We start from the raw sequence: 9815 nt of genomic DNA on the forward strand, positions 1-9815 counted from the left end.
ATTTGTATTCATTCACGGTGTGAAGTGTACAAAAGGTAGTAATATGTTGAATAATTTGTCACCCTCGTTTTGCATTGCTACCAGGCTCCCAGAAAGGTTAATTATTAAAATATTCATTAGAAGATTACAAATATTATTTTTCTCTTGCGAATAATAAAAATATAGACATATTTTTCATTTAAGTAACTAAATATCGTACAAAAGGAGGTAGTATGGTCTTTGTATTGTGATCTCCCTTAATATCTCCGCTATTAAATAACGAATTCTAGTAATTATTTATGGAATCATTTATTTAGTAACCCATCATTACACAGTGATGCTAATATGTCAATACACAATAACCAGCATTTGTTGTAATGTATTTATTTATAATGTGTTTTTTATTTTCGGACATTTCGAAAAGTACGTTCTTAAGATTTTAGCATTTAATTACATATACTTCTTTATTCTCCTTAAATTTATTATTTAATTTATTATTTCTCCAAATATATTATCATACAAACATATATACGCTTGAATGTTTTGTTCATTATTTAACATTTTATTCCGCTATATACATTTCGAATTATGCCAAGTTAAAATAATAATATGGTATTTTTGCTAATTTGGCCTTCCGTTAAAATGGATTTAATACATTTCCTTTTTCGAGATTTTCATATCGAAATAGTTATTCGATAAGTCAGTCATACAAGTTAAGTTTAAAAGTATTTATTTTGTAGAAATTGTCCTACATGTCCTAGTTTACATCTACCTTTTGACAAATCAACATATTGAAAATTCACAATTATACTTATTCTTTCTAAGAGAGTTTTTCTTGAATAAATATATGAATACGTAATAAAAAACTGTGTTTTTAAACAAATCCAATTTTTTTAAATCTATTTTAATGGGGGGACACATTACTACCACTTGTTCTTCTTCGACTCATTATGCAATATCGCCACATTTTTATAAATAAATTAACTAAGTAATAAATATTTCATAACATCGAATCTACAATCGATTGGACTTTGACGAATGTAATCGTTAAGTTTTCAATTTAAAATATTGATTATCAATATTATTCTACAAAATGTAAGCGAAGGATAATAATACCATCTTCTCTTTTATTACTACCCAAGTAGAGTCGCCAGACATTACAAGGAACCAACGCTTGGCCAACGCTACGGCAATCAACTGTTGGCCAATATTTTGTCAGCCAGTAATGGGCCAACATTGGACTAGTTGCCTATCTTTATACAGGATAATCCAGCATTACAACGATGGACAACGCAAGGCCGACGTACGGTTGCCAATTCGTTGGCTAAGATTCTTTCAGTTAGTACTGGACCAGCATTGATAACTGACTTTTTGCCAATTTACTGGACTCTACGTAGAATGATAACGTCGAATACTGTTGCAACATAAAGTTACGGTGGATGAAAGGACTAGGACCCAAGAATCGCAAATAATAATAATTTAACGATGATACATCAACATCAATGATAATCAAATGTAAATAATGCTGTTACTAAAATATGTGATATTGAGAAACATTGTAACATTGTAACATTAGTATTACTATGATCGTTTGATAAATATATACGTATTTGTATATTTTATATAATAATTTATATGTTAATACAATAACTGTCAAATATTAGATTGGCCAATAGATCTTTTCTTTTTTTTCAAAAAGTGGCGTTTATTTCATGTTTAATATATATTTGATGTCAATTTTATGTACGCATATACAAGGTGTTCAAAAAAACCACTCAATATTTATATGGTAGGTAATGCACTACACTGAGTAAAAACCTTAGTAAACATAAGTGGAAAGCTCAACCGTTTCTGAGATATAAACATTTCTGTATGTTAGCATCGTGATTGACTTACTGGCTTCTATAGGTCACATATAACGTGAGAAGAAGATAATTTGTCTAAATCTTTATCTTGATATTTACAGAAGATGTTCTACATGTCCTCCTTCCATTTCTATTCTTGCGCTCATGATAACCTAAAAAATGAGAAAATGTTCTATTTTGTTTAACTTGCCGTTTTGAATATGTAAAAATTATCAAAATTAAAAGAATTAAAAAAACGATATACGTTATTCGAAAGTAGAAACTTTAGGCTTTAAAACTCTTTTTTTAAATTTGGATTTCGAGAACTTTTGACGAAGTTACAGCTGCTTGGATCTTGTTTATTTTTTGGGGAAACGTTAAGTTCTTTTAATTGTTGTACGTAGTGTATTTACGAAAAGATATTATAAGATTAATTTTTTGACTCTCTCGGATTTAATAAAAACATCTAAATTTGCGCAACAATTTGCATTGGAGCCTGGCTGCAATAGACGCGAGTCACAAATTTTTGACTGACCGATTCATCTCATACGTTAAGACTCCGGAATAGTCATTCAAGAACTCTGCGTTGACAGTAGCGACACAGTTCAAAACAAAAGGATGAACTAATAGAGTGCGTCCGGCAAGCGCTACAAATGCTTCGAAGCGTTTCTCCTACTTCATCTATCTTTCGGATCTGAATAAAGAAAGAGAAACAAGGAAAAACGCTTCGAAGCATTTGTAGCGCTTGATGGATCACATTTATATGCGTGAAGAGTGGCGTGTTGACAACGAAATTTTGTGTTGCGTGCCATTTTTTTATTATTTGCTTAATTGTACAGGTAATTTGTGATATACTTGTTAAACTCGTAAAAATGGGCAAAAACTAAGATTAGCTTAGAATTTATGTGGGAGCATATTTTCCACTCTTTTCGACAGCTGTGAAATCGTGTTTTCCTGCGTAAATAGGGCCTTATTTCACGTATCTTTTATAACTATTTATTGATTGTTAGGAGGGAAAAGAAGAGTTTTCGTCTATTTTCATAAGTTTCTTCAAGTGATCTCAAGGATTGTTTTATCCAAATGTTTCTTTATTTGTAAATGGCATGCAATATTTCTCAACCTATGACGTCACGAATCTAATATGGCCACAGCGACTATTCCGGAGCTTTAACACAAGCCATTGTCGCCTATTCGCTAGTAACACAGGTCGTAGTTTAAATAGCGTAATTTTTTTCAACACTCGACTCTACGCAATATTCGTTGTGTCGATTGCATATACAGATTTTTCAAGTGTCATCCGTGTAAAGGATCGATAAAGTAGCGGTGCAATAAAAATCGTTCCAATTAGATTCAAGTAATGTCTACGTCGCGGAATAATCTTTTAAAATTTTTTTCTTTGAATCGTAATTCAAGCTTCCACAAAGCCAACGAAGAATTCAACGTGAGGTATGAATAGCGAAGAAGAACGTAAATATCATACATATCTTTAGGTATCGGTGCGTCTCTGTTAATCTTCATATAAGAGGGAGCAAAGAATCAGAAGCATATCGATTAATACCGTAATATTACCATAATATATAGACAGAGAGAGAACTATAGTCTGATCTGTTTAGTCAACTTAGAGTGCGGAATCTAGAATTCCAATAGAAAGTCCCCGTCTCTCTCTCTCTCTCTCTCTTTCTTTTTCTCGAAATGTCGTGAATATCAACTTATAGTTTCTTGTGCGATTAGCCAAGCACACAAGCTTTGCGTAAGGGCACTATAATACTGATTCTTTCTTGCGGATTAAATTTCGCACACGCCTTAAAGCTTACCGCATAAAATACACACGCATCAAACACATTCCTCGCATATGGATGGGCTCACACTGTATTATTTTTTCGGCGTAATCAATAATTTACGATTCTATGATAGATAAATATCAATTACACAAAGCATTGCGTGATTTTTCAGCTTCGTAAGAAGTGCCACGGATGTTCCTTGAGATCGCGCTCGAGGGAACTTTCGTTGCGCAAGTTCCTGCCTCTCGAACACATTTCGTGTAAAGTTGTTATTCGTAAGGGGCAATGACCGCGATAGATAACCCATGTCAAGAACCGTCTCGATGAGAATATCTCGCAAAAAATTTTCTTTCGATTATCGTACCGTTATTACGAGTAGAGTACATACATATTTTATGTATAGCGCGCGTCAACGCATGAACCTATTAGGTTCCCCAGAATCATACATCTTATTTTATAGATCACCCCGTTACTCATCGCCGCAACGTGCAGACTTCATGTTCACTTCGAACGCGAGAAAAACGAGATAAATTTTTATCTTGCAATTTGGTTACATGGCAGTGTTTCGAATTATAAGATTCCACTAGGCGTGAATGCGTTTTGTACGAAAGAATACCAGTTGAGCGTGTTTCTCTGTAACATTAGTTTATACAACGAAGATACTCGAGTAGCATTCACGACGGACTGATTTTCGTGAATCATGAGTTACTGTGAAATGATTTGACGCGTATATAGTCCAGTAGTTGCGGAGTTGAGAGCGGGGCCAATCATCAAATGGACGAAATAGGTCTATGTAAAAAGTAGTTTATCGCCTAAGTATATTTTTTTATTGTATCACGCATATATATAGAATCCGTGTGACTGTGTGACTTCAGGCATATACGTACGACACATATAGGATGACCCATCACGAAACGGGTAAATCAGAGGTGGCGTAGCGGAGATCAAAAGGAGCAACGTTGCTTTGTCCTTTTGGTGCGGATGAGCGGTATCATTGATGACAGATATTCTAATCGTTATTACCATTGAAAAATATATTCCCGACCTTTTCTGGAGTTTTCTTCTGCTTTGTCGTCTGTCATAATTAGTAAAACTGATGTTTTGTGTGAATTTAAATTGGAGGAGATGTCGCTGATTGCATATTCACCGAACAAAGTTGCTCGTTCCGAGCTGCGCTACAATCTTCTTGGGATTTGTTCCTGCTGTAATGTGACATCTTGTTATCATTACATCTCATTACATCACGTAGGGAACAAGAAGCAAACGTGTTATTATTACCCGCTTTTACGTACTTACGTATTGTTATAAGAAAAAAAAGACTGTCTTTTTTCGTTTGTCTGACCTTACGTTTGAAGAACATTAATTGCATGATTTAGATTTTATTATATTATGAAAGCCTTCTGAAAGAACTATGATTTATACGCGTGCGAGTAAAATTCCGTTTACATAGCTCGCAGAACGTAAGACGCAGATCGCAAACGCAGATGCAAGTTCATGATCAGCTCCTTGCATTTACTGATCATCATCTTGCGTCTGCGTTTTGCATTCTGCGAGTTATGTAGACAGAACTTAATGATTTTCATGCGAATATTTCAAAAATTCTTTCGTTAGCAATCAAATGTCTGAATCATCCCTCTTTCTTCTGTATGTTATTCCATTTACTCTCCCGAAGATTTCAAAATCGGATTTTAATGACGCTTTTTGTATGATCTTAGGAAAATATCAGATTTATTTTTAAGGCCGCCACAATAAATCTGTGGGCAATTTGCAAAAATATAGAAAAGATTTTAATTATTTATTAAAAGGCTGCGACACTAGATTCGGTTATTTCATTTTCGTTCGTCATATCGCTGAAGTAGCTAACGACACGTCGGCTATTATATTTAAATCATTTATTATAAAATTAAAATACAGCCAAGCCGCGACATCGTCCGCTAGTCATTTTATTTTGTCCTTTCATAAAAATTGATAACATCGTAAACATTGCCGAATGGCAAGCGAATGTATTTAAAAGTTAAGCCGCGTTTTAAATTAAATATCTAATTGGGCGTTTCGCCGACGATGATCCGATACTTCGTCACACAATCTTCTAGAAGATAATCCTTGCTTTATTTATTGCAACGTGCGATACGAGTGTTCGAAATTAGAGAAATATGCTGTACCAGTGAAAGTATTTGGCAGTCAATTGTCAGACGAGATCTGTGTTAATGAGTATTTATCGTTCAGGTTCGATTTCTTCGGCGTCGTTTAACTGCAATTCATTTTAAGTGGATCTTCCTACATAATCCTAATCTTAATCATAGATATACAAATATTGAAGGAAGATATATCGAGATAGAATCCTACTACAAAAATAAGATAAATGATAATTAAATATTGCTCAAGTCGTTTTCCAACGCAACGTACGGCGAATAGAGACCAGCGCTAATCGTCGTCAAAGATATCGATCCTCATACGTCTTTTGAATCTGAACGCGCATTTGTCGTCCATATATACGCATGTGTGTGTATGTGTGTGTGTGTGTGCGCGCTTGTGTCCGTGTCCATGTGTCTCACTATATCGAAAAAATCGTTTACACGCGTCTCGCAATGACGACAGCGAGATTAGCGTGTCTTTATAATTAAATATTACGTCTATGTGCTTATTAGATTTTAAGCGATCGTCATGATTATCGAGAAAACACCCGTTTTTGTATGTTCGGCTCGCATTTCTTTTGGTCTGCTGGATTTAATATATTGTTGGACTCAATCAGTACAAACGGTACGCGCGTGTTAAACGCTCTCGACTCCGTGTCTCCTAAAATCTGTAATATTATAGATAGCAATAATTTGTAATAGTAGCGATAATACGATAGTAAAGTAGCAACTGTAACAGTAAATAGTGTAATATTATTTGCGGTAATAATAAAAGTAGTAGTATAGTAATAGTAGTAGTAGCAATAGTAATAGTAATTGTAGTAATAGTAATAGTAATAATTATAATGATAGTAATAGCATAGCAACGTTGCATCTAAAAGTACGTGGACTACACGCAGATATTTCAAATTAGCCGGCGCTCGACGTATCGTAGAGACAGTTCGTCGATGTGTCTCGAAAAACACAATGTGTAGCGTTATTACTTTCAATAATGTCAAAGTAGATAGTGCCTTTTGCGGCGCATCGTTGCGCGCAGACCGATCCACTCGTCGCTTCTTTCCTCAAAAACACTAACATTCCGCCGTATACCAATCTTTTTCTTTATATATCCTCCTATATTCTCTTATACTTATAAAGTGAGCAAGATGTCTGCACTTTATATTCCGGCAATTCATCACGCTGATGGCGACCATTGCTCTTTATGCTCCGGCGTATAGCGTCGTGATAAATATGTACCGGCAGAAAGAGGTCAACTCTTCGCTATCCTGACGGCTTTCTGTATATTGGCGTCTATCCGACCTGAGCACAGAATATTTCACGTAAAAATAAGTCGTTCACCTATTCATAGATACGATACAATGAAAGTCATAACTAGCTGACTCAAACGTATCGGAACACTCGTTCGCGTAGCTTTTCTATTGTCCCTTAACGCCCGTTGCAATACACGAAAGAGTCACTTTACACAAAACACCCTATAACTGCTTCTCTCTCTCTCTCTCTCTCTCTTGATACGAATCATTTCATTCGACAAATTCACTCGTTCCATCCAATCTTCGGGTGCACAAGCAACGTGGACATTTCTCTATGTCTTGTGGCAACCTTTAATAAGTTAAGCGCGACACAACAAGTCAAGGATCGATACCGAACGCGGATCACGAATTAGCGGTGTACACGAACGACATTTCTGTTGACCGTGCTATGTAGTGAGGTATAATGTCTTACGTTAGTACGTTTGATCATCATCGACTAAGCTAAGCATCATTCTCTGCTTGGCCGAAGCTTTGCTAGCGGCACTGTATCTACCTACCTACCTATCTGACTACTTCTACCTACCCTATCTACCATCCTATCTTACCCAATATAAGAAAGAAAAAGGAAATAGAGAAAAGTATATGTATGTGACTGCACATGGTCGAACGATCGCGAATATATTTCTTTCGTAAGAGAGTGCTTTCAAGAGCTATCACACGTGAGAGAAGATGAAGAATATTTGCAGACGAATCCACCGTGGGTCTGTCTTTCCTCTAATATCGTGCTCTCCAATGTTCCTAAATTACCGGCTCACTCTTTCTCTCGTAGAGAAAACGTCCTTGTACGTCAAGTGTCCCGCATAATCATATACGACTGAACTGTTTGGTTTCGCTTGTTTGTTACGATCGAGCAATGTTCGCAACCACCTGTAGGAAATCCCAATTTCGCAACTCGTGTCTTACTCGCACGTTGTCCCTTCCGCATTCATCAGAGAGATCCAGTCGACGCGAGCTTTCATGATTATCGATGTCTTTGTCTCCTTGTTTCTTCGAGCCGGCATCTTTAGTCTTCGGGAAAAGCTTGAACCCACAGTAGATCCGATTCAAGCAACCGAACATCGTTGTCGCCTATTGCGAGACTTCGTTGTCCCTCACACCGGCGATGAGATTTCTTGAGGCCACTTTACGAGATGCCTTTATAATGAACGAAGAAGAAAGTGAGGAACACGAAATAGGCGACTGGGAAAGTAATCCTGGCTATCACGTCGATCGTCTTCGCCACTCTAATCGGATGCGGCGGTTCTTTTTTCCTTAGCTGAAAGAAAAAAGTTTTGTTACCGCGACACCTTGACACTTTAAAACGCTGCATCGACCGTATCGATCGATTGTAAAATTCGACAGAGGAGATGATGAAATTATCATTACGAAGCGAATCTCTTTGACATACAACATTCATTACAAACACACGATCTTTTTATTAATTGCAAAATTGTTTACTCTCATTATATTCTTAAATGCATATAATTCCAATTTTCTAAGAGTCACTAGAATATTCATGTATACCGAAAAAACAACTTCGTTATATTAAAAAAAATAATTCTCAAAATAAAAGAAATACATTTTTTAAATTTCATTTAATTTAGTTCTTTAATTTAATTTAAATAAATATTTATAATTTTAATCAAATATTTGTTAGTTTTAAGAAAAATTCATAAATGTAATGTTTTTTTAATTTATAAAATGATTTGTAAAATCATGAGTCTCTAGATAAGAAATATAATTTCTTCGATTTAAAGTACTGTTGTACAAGAAAAAGCAAATTATTTTTTTACAAGAAGAAAATAGATATTTTAATGTAAAAACCCTGTCCAAATAAATAGTTGCTTAATTTAAAAGTAAGCAAAATATGAATAAATTATTTTGTAAATCTAAATGAATAATTTTTTTACATTAAAGGAATATTTCTTGAAAGAAAATTTATTTTGAGTAGAAAGTTTTTTTTTATCAGAGAATAACTTATTATTATTATTATTATTATTATTATTATTATTATTATTATTATTAGATATACAAAATTATTTATTTGTATTTTGTTTACCTTGAAAACAATTAAATATTTTTTAAACATACTTTTTACATTTAAAAGAGCCTATTTTCTTCTTTTAAAAAATCATTTGTTTTTATACATGGGTATATCATATGTATACAATGCGAAATGTCCGTCAGTGATAGCGGTATAGTAGGCAAGGTGAACGACTCAAGAGTCAGAGATCTCAAGTTCGAATTTTAACAATGGTAAGGAAATTTTCCAAATATAATATAAATTGAATTAAGTAGGGCGTGAAACAGTGAAGTTCCATTCGCATTCGTCTCTTAAAAAATTAAAGATATAATATAAATGGTAACTTTGATTTAAACAAAATTAGCTAACAACTAAAAAATACTTCTTTGGTATTAAAAATATTATTTTGATATTAAAAAATATTTTTTTGATATCTTCTTTTTTCTACTTTAATATTTATCTTGTCAAGTCAAATAAATATTTTGTCAACTTAAAAAATTATTTAATGTAATTATTTTTTTGATAAAGAATTTACTTGACATTAAAAGAATAGTTCTTTGAGTTAAATAATCAATTTATTCTATTCAAGAGATTACTCTTTCAAGTTAAATGAAAAGATTCATTGAAGTAAACATTTTCTAATTTTTAACATTTGTTTTTTTTATTTTGATGTTACATTTTTTTTTAATAAATATTTTTCTGAAATTAAGAAACATTTCTTTTAATCAATAAAAAATATATATTAATTTTAATCAAATAATTAT

The 9815-nt window shown here is 33.7% G+C and overlaps 1 protein-coding gene across 13 annotated transcripts in view; it reads right to left on the reverse strand.

Annotated features, from left to right (window-relative positions):
• Window positions 1-8: 8 nt before the first annotated feature.
• Window positions 9-9815, reverse strand: part of LOC106742667 (glutamate-gated chloride channel) — a 101097-nt gene continuing 91290 nt past the window's right edge. For 12 of the 13 annotated variants that reach the window (XM_014615841.1, XM_014615844.1, XM_014615843.1 and 9 more), the window contains one exon: window positions 5480-8304. In XM_014615841.1, coding sequence (XP_014471327.1) covers window positions 8173-8304 — 132 coding nt within the window. In that variant the 3' untranslated portion in view covers window positions 5480-8172. Of the gene's footprint in view, window positions 1997-5479; window positions 8305-9815 lie in introns of those variants that run through there. The other variant, XM_014615848.1, reaches the window with a different exon arrangement.

Source organism: Dinoponera quadriceps, unplaced genomic scaffold, assembly GCF_001313825.1.
Source record: "Dinoponera quadriceps isolate SergipeBrazil2010 unplaced genomic scaffold, ASM131382v1 scaffold827, whole genome shotgun sequence".
In the NCBI taxonomy this organism is placed as follows: Eukaryota; Metazoa; Arthropoda; class Insecta; order Hymenoptera; family Formicidae; genus Dinoponera; species Dinoponera quadriceps.